General features: G+C 51.5%; 1 protein-coding gene across 2 annotated transcripts in view; it reads right to left on the bottom strand.

The window, feature by feature from the left end:
• The window catches only part of LOC119972371 (chondroitin sulfate proteoglycan 5-like), a 110,764-nt gene that overhangs the window by 26,758 nt on the left and 59,211 nt on the right, over positions 1–24,795 (bottom strand). For both annotated transcript variants that reach the window (XM_038808950.1, XM_038808951.1), the window contains exon 3: positions 11,181–11,369. In XM_038808950.1, coding sequence (XP_038664878.1) covers positions 11,181–11,369 — 189 coding nt within the window. The remainder of the gene's footprint in view (positions 1–11,180; positions 11,370–24,795) is intronic.

Below are 24,795 nucleotides of genomic sequence, written 5' to 3'. Positions count from 1 at the left end.
CGTTTTGGATGATGTTGGGGAGGATGATCGACCGGGGGGAGGCCCTAGCGGCCAGGTCTCTGGCACTGAGTCTGGCTCTGGGGCTCAGAAGGGAAGGGGGGAGAATAGAAAAGCAATAGTAATAGGAGACTCAATGGTTAGGGGAATAGATAGGAGATTCTGCGGTCGCGAGCGAGACTCCCGGAAGGTATGTTGCCTCCCGGGTGCCAGGGCCAGGGATGTCTTGGATCGTGTCTTTGGGATCCTTAAGGGGGAGGGTGAGCAGCCAGAAGACGTGGTGCACATTGGTACAACAACGTAGGTAGGAAAAGGGGTGTGGATGTAATAAACAAGTTTAGGGAGTTAGGCTGGAAGTTAAAAGCCAGAACAGACAGAGTTGTCATCTCTGGTTTGTTGCAGGTGCCACGTGATAGCGAGGCTAGGAATAGGGAGAGAGTGCAGTTGAACACGTGGCTGCAGGAATGGTGTAGGAGGGAGGGCTTCAGGTATTTGGATAAATGGAGCGCATTCTGGGGAAGGTGGGACCTGTACGAGCAGGACGGGTTGCATCTGAACCAGAGGGGCACCAATATCCTGGGAGCGAGGTTTTCTAATACTCTTCGGGAGGGTTTAAACTAATTTGGCAGGAGAATAGAAACCAGATTTGTAGTCCAGCAACTAAGGTAGCCAATGTTCAGGACGTCAAAGCGTGTAGTGAGGCAGTGGGGAAGGTAACACTGATAAAGGAGAGTACTTGCAGGCATGGAGATGGGTTGAAGTGCATATACTTCAACGCAAGAAGCATCAGGAATAAGGTGGGTGAACTTAAGGCATGGATCGGTACTTGGGACTACGATGTGGTGGCCATCACGGAAACTTGGATAGAAGAGGAGCAGAAATGGTTGTTGGAGGTTCCTAGTTATAGATGTTTCAACAAGATTAGGGAGGATGGTAAAAGAGGTGGGGGTTGCATTGTTAATTAGAGGTAGTATAACAGCTGCAGAAAGGCAGTTCGAGGAGGATCTGCCTACTGAGGTAGTATGGGTTGAAGTCAGAAATAGGAAAGGAGCAGTCACCTTGTTGGGAGTTTTCTATAGGCCCCCCAATAGCAGCAGAGATGTGGAGGAACAGATTGGGAAACAGATTTTGGAAAGGTGCAGAAGTCACAGGGTAGTAGTCATGGGTGACTTCAACTTCCCAAATATTGAGCGGAAACTCTTTAGATCAATAGTTTGGATGGGATGGTGTTTGTGCAGTGTTTCCAGGAAACTTTTCTAACACAGTATGTCGATTGTCTGAACAGAGGGGAGGCCATATTGGATTTGGTACTTGGTAATGAACCAGGGCAAGTGACAGATTTGTTAGTGGGGGAGCATTTTGGAGATAGTGACCACAATTCTGTGACTTTCACTTTAGTAATGGAGAGGGATAGGTGCGTGCAACAGGGCAAGGTTTACAATTGGGGGAAGGGTAAATACGATCCTGTCAGACAAGAACTGAAGTGCATAAGTTGAGAGCATAGGCTGTCAGGGAAGGACACAAGTGAAATGTGGAACATGTTCAAGAAACAGATACTACGTGTCCTTGATATGTATGTCCCTGTCAGGCAGGGACGAGATGGTCGAGTGAGGGAACCATGGTTGACAAGAGAGTTTGAATGTCTTGTTAAGAGGAAGAAGGATACTTATGTAAGGCTGAGGAAACAAGGTTCAGACAGGGCGCTGGAGGGATACAAGATAGCCAGGAGGGAACTAAAGAAAGGGATTAGGAGAGCTAAGAGAGGGCATGAAAAATCTTTGGCTGGTAGAATCAAGGAAAACCCCAAGGCCTTTTACACATATTTGAGAAATATGAGAAAGACTAAAGCGAGGGTGGGTCCGATCATGGACAGTAGCAGGAGATTGTGTATTGAGTCAGAAGAGATTGGAGAGGTCTTGAACGAGTACTTTTCTTCAGTATTTACCAATGAGGGGCCATATTGTTGGAGAGGACTGTGTGAAACAGACTGGTAAGCTCGAGGAGATGCTTGTTAGGAAGGAAGATGTGTTGGGCATTTTGAAAAACGTGAGGATAGACAAGTCCCCCGGCCTGACGGGATATATCCAAGGATTCTATGGGAAACAAGAGATGAAATTGCAGAGCCGTTGGCAATGATCTTTTCATCCTCACTGTCAACAGGGGTGCTACCAGGGGATTGGAGAGTGGCGAATGTCATGCCCCTGTTCAAAAAAGGGAATAGGGATAACCCTGTGAATTACAGGCCAGTTAGTCTTACTTTGGTGGTCGGCAAAGTAATGGAAAGGGTACTGAGGGATAGGATTTCTGATCATCTGGAAAGACACTTCTTGATTAGGGGTAGTCAACACGGATTTATGAGGGGTACGTCTTGCCTCACAAGTCTTATTGAATTCTTTGAGGAGGTCACCAAGCACGTGGATGAAGGTAAAGCAGTGGATGTAGTGTACATGGATTTTAGTAAGGCATTTGATAAGGTTCCCCATGGTAGGCTTATGCAGAAAGTAAGGAGGCATGGGATAATGGAAAATTTGGCCGGTTGGATAACGAACTGGCTAACTGATAGAAGTCAGAGTGGTGGTGGATGGCAAATATTCAGCCTGGAGCCCAGTTACCAGTGGCATACCGCAGGGATCAGTTCTGGGTCCTCTGCTGTTTGTGATTTTCATTAATGACTTGGATGAGGGAGTTGAAGGGTGTGTCAGTAAATTTGCAGACAATGCGAAGATTGTTGGAGTTGTGGGTAGTGAGGAGGGCTGTTGTCGGCTGCAAAGCGACATAGATAGGATGCAGAGCTGGGCTGAGAAGTGGCAGATGGAGTTTGACCCTGAAAAGTGTGAGGTTGTCCATTTTGGAAGGACAAATATGAATGCGGAATACAGGGTTAACGGTAGGGTTATTGGCAATGTGGAGGAGCAGAGAGATCTTGGGTTCTATGTTCATAGATCTTTAAAAGTTGCCACTCAAGTGGATAGAGCTGTGAAGAAGGCCAATGGTGTGCTAGCGTTCATTAGCAGGGGGATTGAATTTAAGAGCCGTAAGGTGATGATGCAGCTGTACAAAACCTTGGTAAGGCCACATTTGGAGTACTGTGTGCAGTTCTGGTCACCTCATTTTAGGAAGGATGTGGAAGCTTTGGAAAACGTGCAAAGGAGATTTACCAGGATGTTGCCTGGAATGGAGAGTAGGTCTTACGAGGAGAGGTTAAGGGTGCTAGGTCTTTTCTCATTAGAACGGAGAAGGATGAGGGGCGACTTGATCGAGGTTTATAAGATGATCAGGGGAATAGATAGAGTAGACAGTCAGAGACTTTCCCCCCGGGTGGAACAAACCATTACAAGGGGACATAAATTTAAGGTGAATGGTGGAAGATATAGGGGGGATGTCAGAGGTAGGTTCTTTACCCAGAGAGTAGTGGGGGCATGAAATGCACTGCCTGTGGAAGTAGTTGAGTCAGAAACATTAGGGACCTTCAAGCGGCTATTGGATAGGTACATGGATTACGGCAGAATGATGGGGTGTAGATTAATTTGTTCTTGATCTAGGATAAAAGTTCAGCATAACATCGTGGGCTTCTGGACCCCCAATTAACCTCTTACAGGATCCTTGAGCCCACCCTCACCCCCCCTCTTAAGGACAGGGCAGCCCCGGGCCAGATCCCTGGCACGGGCAACCTGGCACTGGGTACCTTGGCACTGCTAGCTGGCACCCTGGCAGTTCCCCTGCCAGCCTGGCAGTGCCACCTGGGCTGTGCGAGATTTACTGGCCGCATCGCGTCACTGAGTCAGGCACGACAAGGCCATCAGTGTTCCCGCCAGGACTGAATAGCATGTGATCCATGTTTCCTTTGGGGACACTATTCAGTAAGCACGTCAGGACATGCAAATAGGCCAGCACTCTGCCAACGCGAATTGAGAGCAATTCCCAGCCCAGCAGGCGTTGTAACCACTGGAGCCGGAATTAGTGCTCAAGAGCCTGAGCTGGAGCGGTTTTTAGCACTCCACTTGCCACCTTACCACACACTCACATAGATGGCTCACAGGATCCCCCCCCGGGCAAAGGTCAGGAGTCCGAGGTGGACCCACTCTCGATGCCAATGAGGAAAGGAGGGACACCCACGTAGGGTGGGTTGCAGACTCAAGCGCATCCTCTTGAGCAGCGCCTGGGAGGTGGTGGCAGAGGCGGTGAGTGCTGCCAGCCTCACCAGGAGTAGACAGCTGGTGATCACCAGTTGAGGCCTCTGCCCTGAGAGGGGCAGAGGACCAGGAAGGGTTCCAAGCACAACTGTGCAAGTGTCCTTTGGTTGGGGTGAACTCTGCTGATCCCCTGCTTTCTCTGCAGTGGGGCAGCGCTTCTCATGGTTGCCAACACCTGGTCCATTGAGCTTGGACCTTGATGATCCCGCTGCTGTAGGAGGGTTTCCAGAGGAGTGTCCTGGGAGAGCTCCCACATCACCAGAGGCTCTCTGAACATTCACAGGACATTGGAACATGGGAATTAGGAGCAGAAGCAGACAATTCAGCCCATCAAGCCTGCTCCGCCATTCAATCAGATCATGGCTGATCTCTTCCAAAGGGGCATGTTTAAATCCATATACTGCAGCAAAGCCCATCTGAGCCAGGCCACCCCGACCCGAGGGGGACACCCCAGCACCATGTACTTAGCACCAAGATGTTCCCTGGTACAGTGCCCAGTCCAGCCAGCCACCCCCACAGCAAGCCTGACAATGGTTGAGGCGTTTTGAATTTTTCTAACCTCAAACTCAACAGCCATAGTGCTCAGTCCCCGATTGTAAATACTTGCACAAATTCATACCCACGAGTCTTCCACCTAAGGGGGTCGAGCATCGCAGGGGTGTGGAGTCTGAAGTGTCAAAGCGGCAAATGATATTTCAATTCATACAAATGATGGTTTTGCAGGAACCTACAGGCAAGGGGCACAAACTTTGATACCGCCATCAGCGAGGGAGCGGAGCATGGAGTCTGAATGGCTATCAGCAAGGGACTGGAGCATGGAGTCTGAATGGCTATCAGCGAGGGAGCGGAGCATGGAGTCTGAATGACCATCAGCGAGGGACTGGAGCATGGAGCCTGAATGGCCATCAGCGAGGGACTGGAGCATGGAGTCTGAATGGCCATCAGCAAGGGAGCGGAGCATGGAGTCTGAATCTCCATCAGCGAGGGAGCGGAGCATGGAGTCTGAATGGCCATCAACGAGGGAGCGGAGCATGGAGCCTGAATGGCCATCAGCGAGGGACTGGAGCATGGAGTCTGAATGGCCATCAGCGAGGGAGCGGAGCATGGAGTCTGAATGGCCATCAGCGAGGGACTGGAGCATGGAGTCTGAATCTCCATCAGCGAGGGAGCGGAGCATGGAGTCTGAATGGCCATCAGCAAGGGAGCAGAGCATGGAGTCTGAATGGCCATCAGCGAGGGACTGGAGCATGGAGTCTGAATGGCCATCAGCGAGGGTGTGGAGCATGGAGTCTGAATGGCCATCAGCGAGGGAGCGGAGCATGGAGTCTGAATGGCCATCAGCGAGGGAGCAGAGCATGGAGTCTGAATGGCCATCAGCGAGGGACTGGAGCATGGAGTCTGAATGGCCACCAGCGAGGGAGCGGAGCATGGAGTCTGAATGGCCATCAGCGAGGGTGTGCAGCATGGAGTCTGAATGGCCATCAGTGAGGGAGCGGAGCATGGAGTCTGAATGGCTATCAGCGAGGGACTGGAGCATGGAGTCTGAATCTCCATCAGCGAGGGGCCGGAGCATGGAGTCTGAATGGCCATCAGCGAGGGAGCGGGCATGGAGTCTGAATCTCCATCAGCGAGGGACTGGAGCATGGAGTCTGAATCTCCATCAGCGAGGGACTGGAGCATGGAGTCTGAATGGCCATCAGCGAGGGACTGGAGAATGGAGTCTGAATGGCCATCAGCGACGGACTGGAGCATGGAGTCTGAATGGCCATTAGCGAGGGACTGGAGCATGGACTCTGAATCTCCATCAGCGAGGGACTGGAGCATGGAGTCTGAATGGCTATCAGCGAGGGAGCGGAGCATGGAGTCTGAATGGCCAACAGCGAGGGAGTGGAGCATGGAGTCTGAATCTCCATCAGCGAGGGAGCGGAGCATGGAGTCTGAATGACCAACAGCGAGGGAGTGGAGCATGGAGTCTGAATCTCCATCAGCGAGGGACTGGAGCATGGAGCCTGAATGGCCATCAGCGAGGGACTGGAGCATGGAGCCTGAATGGCCATCAGCGAGGGACTGGAGCATGGAGTCTGAATGGCCATCAGCGAGGGAGCGGAGCATGGAGCCTGAATGGCTATCAGCAAAAGACTGGAGCATGGAGTCTGAATGGCCATCAGCGAGGGAGCGGAGCATGGAGTCTGAATCTCCATCAGCGAGGGAACGGAGCACGGAGTCTGAATCTCCATCAGCGAGGGAGTGGAGCATGGAGTCTGAATGGCCATCAGCGAGGGAGCGGAGCATGGAGTCTGAATCTCCATCAGCGAGGGGCCGGAGCATGGAGTCTGAATGGCCATCAGCGAGGGAGCAGAGCATGGAGTCTGAATGGCCATCAGCGAGGGACTGGAGCATGGAGTCTGAATGGACATCAGCGAGGGTGTGGAGCATGGAGTCTGAATGGCCATCAGCGAGGGAGCAGAGCATGGAGTCTGAATGGCCATCAGCGAGGGAGAGGAGCATGGAGTCTGAATGGCCATCAGCGAGGGACTGGAGCATTGGGTCTTAATGGCCATCAGCAAGGGAGCGGAGCATGGAGTCTGAATCTCCATCAGCGAGGGACTGGAGCATGGAGTCTGAATGGCCATCAACGAGGGACTGGAGCATGGAGTCTGAATGGCCATCAGCGACGGACTGGAGCATGGAGTCTGAATGGCCATTAGCGAGGGACTGGAGCATGGAGTCTGAATCTCCATCAGCGAGGGACTGGAGCATGGAGTCTGAATGGCTATCAGCGAGGGAGCGGAGCATGGAGTCTGAATGGCCAACAGCGAGGGAGTGGAGCATGGAGTCTGAATCTCCATCAGCGAGGGAGCGGAGCATGGAGTCTGAATGGCCAACAGCGAGGGAGTGGAGCATGGAGTCTGAATCTCCATCAGCGAGGGAGGGGAGCATGGAGTCTGAATGGCCATCAGCAAGGGAGTGGAGCATGGAGCCTGAATGGCCATCAGCGAGGGACTGGAGCATGGAGTCTGAATGGCCATCAGCGAGGGACTGGAGCATGGAGTCTGAATGGCTATCAGCGAGGGACTGGAGCATGGAGTCTGAATGGCCATCAGCGAGGGAGCGGAGCATGGAGTCTGAATGACCATCGGCGAGGGACTGGAGCATGGAATCTGAATGGCCATCAGCGAGGGACTGGAGCATGGAGTCTGAATGGCCATCAGCGAGGGAGCAGAGCATGGAGTCTGAATGGCCACCAGCGAGGGACTGGAGCATGGAGTCTGAATCTCCATCAGCGAGGGACTGGAGCATGGAGTCTGAATGGCCATCAGCGAGGAACTGGAGCATGGAGTCTGAATGGCCATCAGCGAGGGAGCGGAGCATGGAGTCTGAATGGCCATCAGCGAGGGACTGGAGCATGGAGCCTGAATGGCCATCAGCGAGGGACTGGAGCATGGAGTCTGAATCTCCGTCAGCGAGGGAGCGGAGCATGGAGTCTGAATGGCCATCAGCGAGGGAGAGGAGCATGGAGTCTGAATGGCCATCAGCGAGGGAGCGGAGCATGGAGTCTGAATGGCCATCAGCGAGGGACTGGAGCATGGAGTCTGAATCTCCATCAGCGAGGGACTGGAGCATGGAGTCTGAATGGCCATCAGCGAGGAACTGGAGCATGGAGTCTGAATGGCCATCAGCGAGGGAGCGGAGCATGGAGTCTGAATGGCCATCAGCGAGGGACTGGAGCATGGAGCCTGAATGGCCATCAGCGAGGGACTGGAGCATGGAGTCTGAATCTCCGTCAGCGAGGGAGCGGAGCATGGAGTCTGAATGGCGATCAGCGAGGGAGAGGAGCATGGAGTCTGAATGGCCATCAGCGAGGGAGCGGAGCATGGAGTCTGAATGGCCATCAGCGAGGGACTGGAGCATGGAGTCTGAATCTCCATCAGCGAGGGACTGGAGCATGGAGTCTGAATGGCCATCAGCGAGGGAGCGGAGCATGGAGTCTGAATGGCCATCAGCGAGGGAGCGGAGCATGGAGTCTGAATCTCCATCAGCGAGGGACTGGAGCATGGAGTCTGAATGGCCATCAGCGAGGGACTGGAGCATGGAGCCTGAATGGCCATCAGCAAGGGACTGGAGCATGGATTCTGAATTGCCATCAGCGAGGGACTGGAGCATGGAGTCTGAATGGCCATCAGCGAGGGAGCGGAGCATGGAGTCTGAATGGCCATCAGCGAGGGACTGGAGCATGGAGTCTGAATGGCCATCAGCGAGGGACTAGAGCATGGAGTCTGAATGGCCATCAACGAGGGACTGGAGCATGGAGTCTGAATGACCATCAGCGAGGGAGTGGAGCATGGAGTCTGAATGGCCATCAGCGAGGGACTGGAGCATGGAGTCTGAATGGCCATCAGCGAGGGAGTGGAGCATGGAGTCTGAATGGCCATCAGCGAGGGACTGGAGCATGGAGCCTGAATGGCCATCAGCGAGGGAGCGGAGCATGGAGTCTGAATGGCCATCAGCGAGGGAGCGGAGCATGGAGTCTGAATGGCCACCAGCGAGGGAGCGGAGCATGGAGTCTGAATGGCCATCAGCGAGGGACTGGAGCATGGAGCCTGAATGGCCATCAGCGAGGGACTGGAGCATGGAGCCTGAATGGCCATCAGCGAGGGACTGGAGCATGGAGTCTGAATCTCCGTCAGCGAGGGAGCGGAGCATGGAGTCTGAATGGCCATCAGCGAGGGACTGGAGCATGGAGTCTGAATGGCGATCAGCGAGGGAGAGGAGCATGGAGTCTGAATGGCCATCAGCGAGGGAGCAGAGCATGGAGTCTGAATGGCCATCAGCGAGGGAGCGGAGCATGGAGTCTGAATCTCCATCAGCGAGGGACTGGAGCATGGAGTCTGAATCTCCATCAGCGAGGGACTGGAGCATGGAGTCTGAATGGCCATCAGCGAGTGAGCGGAGCACGGAGTCTGAATGGCCATCAGCGAGGGAGCGGAGCATGGAGTCTGAATCTCCATCAGCGAGGGACTGGAGCATGGAGTCTGAATCTCCATCAGCGAGGGACCGGAGCATGGAGTCTGAATGGCCATCAGCGAGGGACTGGAGCATGGAGTCTGAATGGCCATCAGCGAGGGAGCGGAGCATGGAGTCTGAATGGCCATCAGCGAGGGACTGGAGCATGGAGTCTGAATGGCCATCAGCGAGGGACTAGAGCATGGAGTCTGAATGGCCATCAGCGAGGGACTGGAGCATGGAGTCTGAATGACCATCAGCGAGGGAGTGGAGCATGGAGTCTGAATGGCCATCAGCGAGGGACTGGAGCATGGAGTCTGAATGGCCATCAGCGAGGGAGCGGAGCATGGAGTCTGAATGGCCATCAGCGAGGGAGTGGAGCATGGAGTCTGAATGGCCATCAGCGAGGGAGTGGAGCATGGAGTCTGAATGGCCATCAGCGAGGCGTCAGAGTCGGCGCCGGGTGCAAAAAGCATGGGCGCGATTCTCCCGAGTTACGAAAAATCGGAGAATAGCAGGCGGCGTAAATTTTTACGGACACACTGGTCCGACGCCCTCCCGCTATTCCCCCCCCCCCCCCCCCCCCCCCCCCCCCCCCACGCCCACCTCCTGACACGATTCTCTCCTGGCCGATGGGCCGATTTCCAAGGCCTTTACGGCCGTTTTTACAAGCGTAAAACACACCTGCTCTGACCGTTCTCAAAAACGGCCGTAAAGTCCCGTCTCGGGAACCATGGCACCGATTGGCACGGCCGTACCACGGCCGTGCCAAGGGTGCCATGGGCCTGCCATCGGTGGGCACCGATCGCGGGCAGCGGGTACTTACCCCGTGCACTCTTTCTCCCTCCGCCGCCCCACTGGATCCATTCGCGGGGCGGCTGAGGGGCATACCGGCCCGCGCAGGCGCGGGTTTCACGCATACGCGTGATGATGTCATCCGCGCATACGCGGGTTGGAGTCGTCCAATCCGCGCATGCGCGACTGACGTCATCTGACGCGTCAGCCGTCGCTAACTTTGGCTAGCGGGCTTAACGAAATTCGTTAAGCCCGCGATGCCGGAGTTCACGGGGCCGCGCGATGCTAGCCCCGACCGAGGAGATGAATCGGTTCCCGGTCGGGGGGGGGGGGGCGGCGGAGGCTGTCGTCAAACGCGCCCATTTTTGACGGCAGCTTCCCAATTTTACGTGACTCGGGAGAATCGCGCCCCATATTTTCCATTTCACGCGATTCTCTGCCCAATCGCGATTCTCGTGGCCATTCTCTGCTTCGCCAAGCAGAGACTTCAGCCCATTATTTTTTAAATTCATCAATCAAAATATAGACAGCAGAAGAATATAAGCTGACTGCAGTAGAACTTTATAACAGTGAGAGAACAAGTTTTACTTCGATCATTGCCTCCTGATCAAAACTGATTGGACGCTTCCCTCTGACTGATGGGTTTAAGGTGGCAGCTTGGCCCTTTAGGGAGGTAGTCATTATGAAAGCAACAAATGCTTCCAAACACAACATTTCCCAGCTTTTGTTGAAGAAGGTGCAGTTACACTGTGACATTCCAGTCATTGCAGATGATGATCTCTGAGACTCAAGTATGCCGTTTATAGGGGGGGTTAGAGTCATTCACCAATGGCTTTGGGGATGGCAATTGTTTGATGTTGTTGCCTCCGACAGCCTGAATACAGTCTCAGTGCTGCTGCCTAGCTCCCAGCCTGACGGACAAATAGCAGGAGGAGGAAAGTAAGGAAAAACGCAAGAAATGAAAAATAGCCAAGGAAACAAAGTTACGCAAATATAGGCGAGATACAGAAAGGGAGGAGAAAGAGTTTATAGGAGAGAGAGAGCATCACAGAAGAGAGAAAGTGAAAATGAAGGCGAGACGAGTGGCATGTTGATCGGTTCTGGTACAGATATTATTTTAACGGAAGTTATTGAAACACTTTTTCATGTACTTGCACCTTTGTTCCAGAAGGCTGGTGTTGCTATACTCACCTCCTTTTCCGAAGCTTTTTGTTTTCAGTTTTTAAGGAGTACATCTTCTTTGCGAAGAAGACAGTGAGCATGAAGAGGAGCAGGATCACCACTGCTGAGGAGCCAACTGCTATGCACATCACCTGGAACTCCGTGATGATAAACTCGCATCGCATCCCTTTGTGCCAGATGTAGTCCTGAGCGTTGCATCTGTAGGAAGAACAAGTCACAATGTAAATATTAGATTTGGCTTCTGGTCCTCTGCCCCTTACAGACTGGGCAACACTTGCAAGGTTGGTGAGACGAGGATCTTGCACATTATGAAAGTAGGCCTCTCCCCAGATTCATGGTTGTGATGAAAGCCCTTTACTTCCGCTCTCGGCCACATTGTTCCCACAGCGGACATTGAACAATGAATGTTCAGACAACATGCTGTGCGGCCCTCTTCTTCCACATTTAGTCTCCAGGAACTGAAAACGGTTCCAAAGCCAAAGTTTGGACATTTTAATTCTGAGAAGAGGTGCAGAAAAATATAAAAATAAAAGAGAGAATACAATAAATGTAACCTTGCTTGTCGATGAGGACCATTCAGAGCCAGTTTTGGGCAAAGGTAAACTCTGGAATATGGCTCTTGATTAACAATATCCAATTGTTGACAGCTATGCAGCTCGTGTCTCCTTATAGCCTTCGAGGGGGAAGTAAAAGGTAAAAATCCGGAAAGTGGGCCGAGGGAGGAAATGTTGCCCTAGACTCTTGGGAGGATTCCAACCCTTACTGTGCCTCATCTCCAGTTCCTAATGTAAGAGGAGAACTAATAAATATGGTTTAATTGTAATGATTTATTAGGTCAGACAGCAATTATAGGGTGGAATTTAATGGGAACATTTTGAAGTTAATTTCTGGTGGGATTTTTAGGCGAGTTCCCCACCACTATACAATGACACTTAGTCACCGGCTTCGCCCTCACTTAGAATGTTTTACAGCACTGGAGAGCTGAACTCAGTGATTGGGCTGCCATTTTGAAAGAGTGCCCCGAACTCGAAGTGAGCTTGTGGGACGCCCACACTCCCCACCCATGGGCAGTGTCACTGCCCACACACATGGGCAGTACCCCATACCCCTCCCAAGTGAGGGCACCCTGCAATGGGGTCCCTGTGGGTCCCCCTCTTCAGCCCCCCCCCCCCCCCCCTCCCCCATGCTCCCTTACAGGGCCTCCCTCCAGGGCCACCACCCGCCACGTCTCCAATCTCACAGAGGCCCCTACTTTTCTGCCCTGCACCCCCCCCCCCCCACCCCTTCAACCCCCCCCCCCCCCCTTCCCACCATTCTTTCATGGGCATGACCCCCATTGGGCCCTGACCCTTGGCAGTGCCACCTGATACCCTTACACTGCCACCATGGAAGTTCTCCTGCCAGCTTGGCAGTGCCACCCAGGCAGGTTGGTAGTGCCAGGGTGGCAGTGCCAAGGTGCTAGCTGGGCAGTGCCAAGGTGCCCATGTTCCAGGGGGAGGGCCAGGAAGCCGCCCATAGTCTATTAAATGATCTTAGAGAAGTTTTTAAAACTTACATGGTGTTTCAGAAAGGTTAAAGAAAATTCCAAACTCAGGGTAAAGATATCACCCAGCAAAATGCTGATGTGGCAAAGGGCACAGGCACTTGCAGGACCCTTACCAGGAACTTGCAGGACCCTTACCAGGAACTTGCAGGACCCTTACCAGGAACTTGCAGGACCCTTACCAGGAACTTGCAGGACCCTTACCAGGAACTTGCAGGACCCTTACCACGAACTTGCAGGACCCTTACCACGAACCTGCAGGACCCTTACCAGGAACTTGCAGGACCCTTACCAGGAACTTGCAGGACCCTTACCAGGAACTTGCAGGACCCTTACCACAAACTTGCAGGACCCTTACCACGAACTTGCAGGACCCTTACCAGGAACATGTTTCTTTTGGTGAGCTCTGCAACTTGTTTTTTGATAACCTCAAGTAGCAGGCACAGCCAGTAGTGGAAGGCTGAGCCGGTTGCAACAAGGCAAGAGATTAGAGAGGAGCCATAGAGGGATAAAAGGTGAAAAATACTTACTCTGCCGTGGGAACACCTGCAACTTGTTTACTGTAAAAGTCTGAACCAGATCCGGAAAGTTGAAACTAAAAAGGCAGGGGGATGGGAACCTATGCAAGGAGGGGGAATCAAGGTCAAAAATGAAAGACAGAAAGGGGAATAAGAAAAGTGATAGGCAGAGAAACCAAGGGCCAGATTCAAACAGTGCCACAGTGAAAAATAAAGGGTGCGGGACAAGAAATGTTCAAATGATAAGCCGGAAGGTTTTGTGCCTTAATACGCAGAGCAATCACAATAAAGTGAATGAACTAATCTCGTAAATAGGTATCAACTGGTATGATAGAATCTGGATTACGGAGACATGGCTGCAGGGTGACCAGGGATGGAAACTGAACATCCAGGGGTATAATAATAATAATCTTTATTATTGTCACAAGTAGGCTTACCTTAACACTGCAATGAAGTTACTGTGAAAAGCCCCTGTTCAGGTACATAGTGGGAGAATTCAGAATGTCCAATTCACCTCACAAGCCCGTCTTCCTGGACTTATGGGAGGAAACCGGAGCACCCGGAGGAAACCCACGTTGACACAGGAAGAACATGCAAACTCCGCACAGACAGTTAACCAAGCCAGGAATCGTACCCGGGACTCTTGCGCTATGAAGCAACAGTGCTAACCACTGCACTACCATGCCGCTCAACTCCTCAGGCTCCAGAGCAGAGGGAAAGTTGTCCACGTATCCTATGCCTGATTACTATCTAGTGACCTGCCACACTCACACAATACAAACATATGAACTATAAGAATTAATTCATGAAGTATAAACCCGAAAAGGACATTTTCCTGTAACTTAAAATGGAGTTGTGAGGTCAGTGTCATAATATACACACAAGTATATGATGGTGCACAGACAGGCATTGATTGACACACAGGAAGACCAATCAACACACAGAACACAGCAGCCAATCACCAGACAGGACACGGCCCCTATAAAGCCAGAGGGCACTAGTTTTCCCGCTCTCTTGGGATCCAGCCTCTGAGACAGTCAGAGCCCGTGAGCAACATCTAGAATATACACCATGTGGCAGTAAGATAGCCTGGTCAGTTTAGCCTCAGGTCTCCAGTCAACGCAGCATAGTGTCAACCCACAGTTGAAAAATGAAAATGAAAATCGCTTATTGTCACGAGTAGGCTTCAATGAAGTTACTGTGAAAAGCCCCTAGTCGCCACATTCCGGCGCCTGTCCGGGGAGGCTGGTACGGGAATCGAACCGTGCTGCTGGCCTGCGTGGTCTGCTTTAAAAGCCAGCGATTTAGCCCAGTGAGCTAAACCAGTTAAAGTATGTATGATAGCCTCAATCTCGCTGATACCTAAGAAAGACAAAGACCCAACGGAATGTGGGTCATACAGACCCATATCTCTGCTGAACGCAGACGCCAAAATACTGGCCAAAATCCTAGCCAAAAGGCTAGAAGACTGTGTACCTGAGGTGGTCACAGAGGACCAGACGGGCTTTGTCAAAGGTAGACAGCTTACCGCGAACATCAGGCGCCTGCTGAACGTGATAATGACCCCCTCCGGGAGAGAACACAAGAGGTGATCGTCTCCCTGGACGCAGAAAAGGCCTTCGACAGAGTCGAGTGGAAATACCTCATAGAGGTACTGGAGCGGTTCGGGCTTGGAACAGGGTTCACCGCTTGGGTAAAGCTCCTGTACAACGCTCCCATGGCGAGTGTACAGACCAACAATACCAACTCCCAATACTTCCAGCTGCACAGGGGCACCAGACAAGGATGCCCACTGTCCCCGCTGCTGTTCGCACTAGCAATTGAACCGCTAGCAATCGCGCTCAGGGCAGCAAAAAATTGGAGGGGGATCCGAAGGGGAGGTAGAGAGCACAGAGTCTCACTCTATGCGGATGATCTGCTCCTCTATATCTCGGACCCACAAAGCAGCATGGACGGAATCATCGCGCTCCTGAAAGAGTTTGGAGCCTTCTCGGGCTACAAACTCAACATGAGCAAAAGTGAGATCTTCCCAGTACACCCGCAAGGGGGGGGGGGGGGGGGGGCAGCACTAAAGGGGCTGCCGTTCAAACAAGCCCGACATAAATTCCGCTACCTGGGGATCCAAATAGCCCATGACTGGAAAGGGATCCACAAATGGAACCTCACCAGCCTGACGGAGGAAGTTAAAAAGGACCTGCAAAGATGGAACACACTCCCGCTCTCCCTCGCGGGGAGAGTTCAGACGATCAAAATGAACGTACTGCCCAGGTTCCTCTTCCTGTTTAGATCCATTCCGATCTACATCCCCAAGGCCTTTTTCAAAGCGCTGGACAAACTCATCATGGCGTTCGTATGGGGGGGTAAAAATGCTAGGATCCCAAAGAAGGTCTTACAAAAAACAAAAACCAGGGGAGGGTTAGCCCTCCCGAATCTACAATTCTATCACTGGGCAGCAACAGCCGAGCGAGTAAGGGGATGGATCCAGGAGCCAGAAGCTGAGTGGGTGGGTGCGGAGGAGGCCTCCTGCATGGGAACCTCCCTCCGGGCCCTCGCCACGGCAGCACTCCCATCCCCACCCAAAAAACACTCCAGCAGCCCAGTGGTGACAGCCACCCTCCAATCCTGGAACCAACTGCGGCAGCAACTTGGCCTGACCAAAATGTCGAACAGGGCTCCCATCTGCAACAACCATAGGTTCACACCAGCACTGACTGACGCCACCTTCAAAAGGTGGAGGCAGGACGGGGGGACACTGACAGTCAGGGACCTATACACGGACGACAGGATCGCAACACTGGACGAACTGACAGAGAAATTTCAGCTAGCTGGGGGGAACGAGCTACGGTACCTGCAGCTCAAAAACTTCCTACGAAAGGAGACAAGGACGTACCCACAACCGCCACGACAGACACTACTGGAAGACCTACTGGACGCAAGTATCCTAGAGAAAGGGAACTGTAGTGACATGTATGACCGACTGGTAGATAGGGACGACACCGTACTGGACGCAACAAGGAGGAAATGGGAGGACAACCTGGGGATGGAGATAGGGTGGGGACTCTGGAGCGAAGCACTGCATAGGGTCAACTCCACCTCCACGTGCGCAAGGCTCAGCCTGACGCAACTAAAAGTGGTACATAGAGCCCACTTAACAAGAACCCGTATGAGTAGGTTCTTCCCGGAGGTGGAAGACAGATGTGAACGGTGCCAAAGAGGCCCGGCCAACCACGCCCACATGTTCTGGTCTTGCCCCAGACTCGTGGAGTACTGGACAGCCTTCTTCGAGGTTATGTCCAAAGTGGTGGGAGTGAGGGTGGAGCCATGCCCGATAGTGGCGGTCTTCGGGGTTTCAGAACAGCCAGATCTATTCCTGGGGAGGAGGGCGGACGCCCTTGCCTTTGCCTCCCTGATCGCCTGCCGTAGAATCCTGTTTGGCTGGCGGTCAGCAGCACCGCCCAGAGCTGCGGACTGGCTGTCCGACCTCTCGGAATCTCTCCAAATGGAGAAAATCAAATTTGCCATCCGAGGGTCGGACGACGGCTTCCACAGAACGTGGGAGCCATTCATGCAACTGTTCCGGGACCTATTTGTGGCCAATGTACAAGAGGAAGAATAGTCGGGGGAAGGTAGCGGGAGGGGGGGGGGGCTACAGGTTCGTTACGGGGGGTCGATGGCTAGCTAAGGCCCAAAACCAAACTAAATAAACATGTTGAGGGGGGGGGGGGGGGGGGGGGGGGGCGCAGTTACTACTACGAAGATGCTTACCTGTAAATATGTATGTTAATTTTTGCGTGTTTGTTTTTTTTTTCTCTCCTAACAATTTGTAATTTGTTCAATATAAAATATGAAAACTGAATAAAAACATTTATAAAAAAAAGTATGTATGATAGTTAAGAGTTCAATAAAATCGAGTTGCATTTCTTCAAGTGTTGGAAGCCTGTCTCTCTCACTGCTATGGTAAACACAGTCCTCGCAGACCCAGCTTACCCAACACATCATTCAGGTGACCCTTTTCTCTGCAAAAACACATGGAATTAGAAGAGCACTGAGCTCTGGGCAGGTCTTTGCAAATTCTTTGAAGTGCAAATGACCCTTTCTGTGGTAATGACTGCATTTTTCCAACTAATTAAAAACACAACATATGTGGGTGGCACAGTGGGTAGCACTGTTGCTTCACAGCTCCAGGGTCCTAGGTTCGATTCCACGTTGTGTCACTGTCTGTGTGGAGTCTGCACGTTCTCAGTGTCTGTCGGTTTCCTCCGGGTGCTCCGGTTTCCTCCCACAAGTCCTGAAAGATGTACTGTTAGGTAATTTGGGCATTCTGAATTTACCCGAACAGGCGCCGGAGTGCGGCGACGAGGTACTTTTCAGTAACTTCATTGCAGTGTTAATGTAAGCCTACTTATGACAATAAAGATTATTATTATTAATGTTCACAACTACTGTTGGAACCTCTGTAACAAAGAGCTCTTGAGACCATAGAATAGGACTTTTTCGAAAAACAATCTTTTTTTTCTTAAAATATAAAGTACCCAATTACTTTTTTTTCAATTAAGGGGCAATTTAGTGTGGCCAATCCACCTAACCTGCACATCTTTGGGTTGTGGGGGTGAAACCCACGCAGACATGGGGAGAATGCACAAAGTCTACATGGACAGTGACCCAGGGCCGGGATTCGAATCAGGGTCCTCAGTGCCCCAGTCCCAGTGCTAACCACTGCACCGCGTGCCGCCCCTAATTGCAATCTTTTCCTGGTGTTTGTGTATGTGTATGTCAGCGTGGGCGTAGTTCCATATACTCCGATGTTGAACAATAAACATTTATCTTTCTTCTAAAAATCTAAAATCTTCCTAAGAAAAACTTTCCTATTCCTGACAATTAAAGCACTCAGGAGTTAAAACAGTGTTTTAAAAATGAAATGCTATCTTTGGTCAGTAGATAGGTGAAGAGAAAAGGTCCTGCCTATCATCTCTCCCATAGCAGGCACCACTGCTTGAAAATGTGCCTGTGTTGGCATCAGGTGCCAAGATGTTGTGAAACCACCCACAGCCGAACAGTCCTGTGACATTTGCTATCTGGGCCCATTTATAGTAAATGGGCAGTGAGACCTGTTGCTGTTTCAGCATTACTCACTCTAACCACACCTGCCATCAGTCACCACATGAATCGATAATATTTACCAACTCCATTAAGTGCAATTGATTCCACCAGGACCAAAATCAATGAGTGAAGGACTGACCCCACTACACTGTTAAAATCAGGTCACTGTCAATCATGCCAAGCCATGGATCATTATGTCAACAACAGCTCCCATCAGTCCAAAGATGTGCGGGTTAGGTGGATTGGCCATGCTAAATTGCCCGTAGTGTCCTAATAAAAGTAAGGTTAAGGGGGGGGGTTGTTGGGTTACAGGTATAGGGTGGATACGTGGGTTTGAGTAGGGTGATCATGGCTCGGCACAACATTGAGGGCCGAAGGGCCTGTTCTGTGCTGTACTGTTCTATGTTCTATGTTCTATGATTGTGCATTGGCCCATCAGAGTTGACATAATACTTTCCTCTCAACATCTCCTAGTCAGACAGACCATTTGTTGAAATAAAACTGTTGGAAGCATGGCCCCTTTAAGGGCCACATGACCTGCTCACGGCCTATCGCACGGGAGTGCGCGAACCCCAACCAATGGGGCAGACGTTCCAAACCCTGGAAGCAGGGGCCCGGGCACTGTGGACCCTGGAGTCAAGTAATAAAGGCCTGTATGATACACCTCTGTGCCTGTATATAGTGAGATCTCATTGTTGTTTCAAATAAAGATCTTCACTCTACAAGAAGCCTTCTCAGTGCGATCTCTCGCTATTACATTGGCGACGAGAATAAATCGGACAAGAATTGAAAAGATCGAACTTCGTGGGGGAAGGGGTTACATTGGAAATATCCAAGAGCAGAAAAGACAAGGTGGACAGATAAACAGTGAGTGAGAAACAATGCCTATGATAGTGAAATTCAATCTGTTCAACCGGGGTGGGGGTGGGGGGGTGAAGACTCAAGACGAAAAAAATCAAGTGGTTCTGGTATTCTTTTACCGCCAATGAGGACACAGATAAGATAGGCAAAAAGTCATTTTGTTAATGATTTGCGGGCCTCTTTAGGAATTTACACAAAATCGTTTGACCACCTAGTGACGCTTGTGAAAGAGCAAATCAACCCCAGACCCTCCATTATGCTGCAGCAGTATATAACATTAATTTAGCCATCAGGGACCCAGGCCAGACAATTTCGGCTTTAGTTGTCAGACTTCGCCAAATGGCAGAACATTGCGAATTCGGCTCAGCGTTAAGTGACATGCTACACGACCATCTGGTTTGCAGCATCAACAATATATTTTTTTAAAAATATTTTTATTAAGGTATTTGAAAGTTTTTATAATAATAACAATGACATCAACATGGTTTAATAAACATTTCCCCCCCCATCCCAATCTTCACACACCCCAACCATAAAACAACAATCCGACCCTCTCTCCCCTCTTCCCCCCCCCCCCCCCCCCCCCCCCCCCCGCCCTTGGAATACTGCTTATGCTGACATTTTACTTTTCCCCGAGAAAGTCGAAGAACGGTTGCCAACTCCGGGTGAACCCAACCATTGACCCTCTTAAGGCAAACTTTATCTTCTCGAGACTGAGAACCCCAGCCATGTCACTAACCCAGGTCTCTACACTCTGGGGACTTTGAGTCCCTCCACATTAACAAGATCCGTCTCCGGGCGACCAGGGAGGCAAAGGCCAAGACGTCAGCCTCTTTCGCCCCCTGAACTCCCGGATCTTCCGACACTCCAAAGATTGCTACCTCCGGACTCGGCACCACCCGTGTTTTTACCACCGTGGACATTGCCTTCGCAAAATCCTGCCAAAACCCTCTAATCTTCGGGCATACCCAAAACATGTGGACATGATTTGCTGGGCTTCCCGTGCACCTCGCACACCTGTCGTTTACCCCAAAAAAATTGCTCATCCCGGCCATTGTCACGTGTGCCCGGTGGACTATCCTAAATTGTATCAGGCTATGCCTGGCACATGATCAGCGTCCCCGGACAGGCGCCGGAATGTGGTGACTAGGGGCTTTTCACAGTAACTTCATTGAAGCCTACTCGTGACAATAAGCGGTTTTCATTTCATTTCATTTTCATGAGGATGTATTAACCCTGCTTAGGGCATCCGCCCACATCCGCCCCTATCTGTCCTCCTAGCTCGTCCTCCCACTTGCCCTTATGTTCCTCTACCAGAGTTTTCTGCGCCTCCGGAAGCTCCTGGTAAATATCCGATACCTTCCCCTCTCCCACCCAGGTACTGGAAACTACTCCATCCTGTATCCCCCGTGGCGGCAGCAGCGGAAAGGCCGGAACCTGCTTTCTCAGGAAGTCTCGAACCTGCAAATACCTAAACCCATTCCCTGCTGGCAATTCAAATTTATCCTCCAAGGCTTTCAAGCTGGGAAAGCTCCCATCTATAAATAGATCCCCCATCCTTCCAATTGCTGCTCTTTGCCATCTCTGGAACCCACCATCCAGCCTATCTGGTACAAACCGATGATTATTATAAATCGGGGTCCAAACCGATTCTCCCTCCACTCTCTTATATCTCCTCCATTGCCCCCAGATTCTCAGAGCCGCCACCACCGCCGGACCTGTGGAGTATCGGGCCGGCGAGAACGGAAGAGGTGTCGTTATCAGTGCTTCCAAACTCGTGTCTTTGCATGACGCCACCTCCATCCGCTCCCACACCAACACCTCCCCCACTACCCACTTCCTAATCATGGCTATATTAGCTGCCCAGTAGTAATTGCAAAGGTTGGGCAGCACGGTGGCGCAGTGGTTTATCCCTGCTGCCTCATGGCGCCGAGGTCCCAGGTTCAATCCCGGCTCTGGGTCACTATCCGTGTGGAGTTTGCACATTGGGCCCATGTTTGCGTGGGTTTCACCCCCACAACCCAAAGATGTGCAGGTTAGGTGGATTGGCCACGCTAAATTACCCCTTAATTGGAAAAAAATAATTGGGTACTCTAAAAATAAAAAATAAAAGAAAGAAGTAATTGCAGAAGTTTGGCAGCGCCAACCCACCCTCCCCCGACTGCGCTCCAGCAACACTTTCTTCACTCGCGGGGTTTTACCCGCCCACACAAAGCCCAAAATAATCTTATTCACCCGCTTGAAAAAGGCCTTAGGGATGAAGATGGGGAGGCACTGAAAGACAAACAGAAATCTGGGGAGGACCGTCATTTTCACGGTCTGCGCCCTTCCCGCCAGGGAAAGCGGGAGCATGTCCCACCTCTTAAAATCCCCTTACATTTGTTCTACCAGCTGGGATAGGTTTAACTTGTGTAGTACCTCCCATTCCCGGGCTACCTGGATTCCAAGAGACCGAAAACTCTTTCCTACCATTTGAAGTGGCAGCTCCCCCAGTCTCTTCTCCTGTCCGCTTGCCTGGATCGCAAACATCTCGCTTTTTCCCATGTTCAATTTGTACCCCAAAAAAGTGCCAAATTCCCCCAGGATTCATTTACTTCCCCCATCCCCTCCAAAGGGTCTGAAATATACAAGAGCAGGTCATCTGTGTAAAGCGAGACCCGGTGCTCCACCCCTCCGCCCCCCCCGGGAAGAGGGGACACACTTGGCTCGTGCCTCGGTGTAGCTTAAAATACCCCGACCTCAGACAGTTTGTACGCACACTCGCTACTGGTGCCTGATAGAGCAACCGCACCCAGTCAATAAAGCCCTCACCAAACCCAAACCTTCCCAGCGCCTCCCACAGGTAATTCCACTCCACTCGATCAAAAGCCTTCTCCGCAACCATCGCTACCACGACCTCCACCTCCTCTCCTTCTGAGGGCATCATAGTAACATTTAAAAGCCTTCGAACATTGGCCTTGAGTTGCCTGCCCTTAACAAATCCCGTCTGGTCTTCCCCTATCACCCCCGGGACACAGTCCTCTATCCTTGTGGCCAGCAGTTTGGCATCCACATTCAGTAGAGAAATTGGCCTGTATGGCCCGCATTGCTCCAGATCCTTCTCCCGTTTCAGGATCAATGAAATCGAGGCCTGCAACATTGTTGGGGTGAGGACTCCCTTCTCTCTTGCTCTTCCTCACCAGCAGTGGGCTCAATATCTCTGAAACTTCTTATAGAATTCCACCGGATAGCCGTCAGGCCCAGGGGCCTTGCCCGACTACATGCCCTCCAGCCCCTCGATTATTTCCTCCATCTCAATTGGGGCACCCAGCCCTTCCACCAGATCTTCATCTTCCCTCGGGAACCTCAACTGATCCAAAAACTGCCTCATCCCCTCCACCCCAGCCGGGGGTTCCGACTCATATAATTTACTACAGAAGTCCTTAAACACCTCGTTCATCCCCGCTGGGTCCAGGACAGTATTCCCGCCTGTAATCTTTACTTTCCCTATCTCCCTGGCCGCCTCCCTTTTCCTGAGCTGGTGCACTAACATTCTGCTTGCCTTTTCCCCGTACTCATAAATCGCCCCTCTTGCCTTCCTCAACTGTTCCACAGCTTTCCCTGTAGTCAACAGCCCAAACTCCGCCTGTAACCTGCGCCGCTCCCTCAGTAGCCCCGCGTCCGGGGCCTCCGAGTATCTCCTGTCTACCTGGAGTATCTCCTCCACTAATCTATCCCTCTCAGCCCATTCCGCCTTTTCTCTGTGGGCCCGTATTGAGATTAATTCCCCTCTGACCACTGCCTTCAAAGCTTCCCAAACCGTCGCTGCAGAGACCTCCCCCATATCATTCATTTCCAGGTAGTTCTGGATGGACCTGTTAACCCGCCCACAGATTGCTTAGTCCGCCAGCAACCTCACATCCAGTCTCCACAGTGGGCATTGCCCTCTCTCCACACTAACCTGTAGATTCACCCAATATGGGCCATGATCCGACACTGCGATTGCCGAGTACTCAGCATCCACCACGCCAGGTATTAGCGCCCTGCTCAGAACAAATAAGTTGATGCGAAAGTATACCTTGTGGACTTGTGAGAAAAAAGAAAAGTCCTTCGCCCTTGGCCGTGCAAACCTCCGTGGGTCTACTCCCCCTATCTGTTCCATAAACCCCTTCAATTTCTTTGCTGCAGCTGGCATTCTCCCTGTCCTGGATTTTGACCGGTCCAATTCCGGATCAATGACTGTATTAAAATCTCCCCCCATAATCAGGTTATGTGACTCTAAGTCTGGGATCTCGCGTCTTCCTTATAGGACCGTACCATCTCACACGACCACTTCTGGTTTAATTCTCCAGACAATGGAGGGGGATTTCTCCTCACTGTCTCACTCTTCACCAATTTATCCCATAAAACCCGGGGAAAAACGGGGCAAAAGGTCCAAAAGTCCGTCACAGGTGGGAGCTATCAAATGTGAGACCTACTCCTCCATGGCCGCCACCGGAAGTCGGCATCAACAATATCAATGCACAAAGGAAATTGTTAACCGGAATGAAAATTATTCTGGACCAAGTGACAGAAATATCTCAAGCACTGAATTCACTGAGAAGGTGCTTCTGAGCTACATTGCCTGCAGAAAGGTGAGGTAAATCAGCTTTGCAGTGGAACTGCTGTTATGCAAGCACCCCGAGCAACAGGCATAGAGGAGGCTGAACAGAGATCTTAGGAGTAGGTTTGAGGTCAGAGACAAGAAAGAAAAGTGGGATGTCAGCCCTGGAATTTTGATGAGTGTTACGGATGCGGGAGAGACTGCCCCCAAGAAATGTGCCATTGTAGAGATTTTGTGTGCAATAGGAAGGGCCACATTCAGACGGAGCCAGATCGACATTCTGCAGTCCTGCAGTCCTATTCCAGCAATAATGAAGTACTGATGACTTATGCTCCAGAACTTGCCAATCCCCGAGCCAAGCTGTTCCAGGATAGCTACAACAATGGCATCTACCCGGCAATGTGGAAAATTGCCCAGGTATGTACGCAAAAAGCAGGACACATCCAACTTGGCCAATTATTGCCCTATCAGTCCACTCTCAATCATCAGCAAAGTGATGGAAGGGGTCATCAACAGCGCTATCAAGCTGCCTTGTTCAGGCCAGCATGGTAGCATAGTGGTTATCACAGTTGCTTCACAGTTCCAGGGTCACAGGTTCGATTCCCGGCTTGGGTCACTGTCTGTGTGGAGTCTGTACGTTCGCCCTGTGTTTGTGTGGGTTTCCTCCGGGTGCTCCGGTTTCCTCCCACCGCCCAAAGATATGCGGGTCAGGTGGATTGGTCATGCTAAAATTGCCCTTTGTGTCCAAAAATGTTAAGTGTGGGGGGGGGGGGGGGTTACTGGGTTATGGGGATAGGGTAGAGACATGGGCTGGTGCAAACGCGATGGGCCAAATGGCCTCTTTCTGCACTGTAAATTCTATTATTAGAAAGTCATGGCTCGGTGTGAAAGGTGTACAAAACCCTCGCATGACACTACCAGTCTGGTTGTGGGTTGCACCAGCCAGGGAGTTTAGTGATGCAGCAGCAATGGAATTAACAATATGGGACAATAAGAGCGCACGTGTTCGCGCATCTAAAG

The sequence above is a fragment of the Scyliorhinus canicula genome, chromosome 10 (genome assembly GCF_902713615.1).
Source record: "Scyliorhinus canicula chromosome 10, sScyCan1.1, whole genome shotgun sequence".
NCBI classification, from domain to species: Eukaryota; Metazoa; Chordata; class Chondrichthyes; order Carcharhiniformes; family Scyliorhinidae; genus Scyliorhinus; species Scyliorhinus canicula.
The sequence above is the reverse complement of the archived record's forward strand: the minus strand, read 5'-3'. Positions and strand labels throughout refer to the sequence as shown.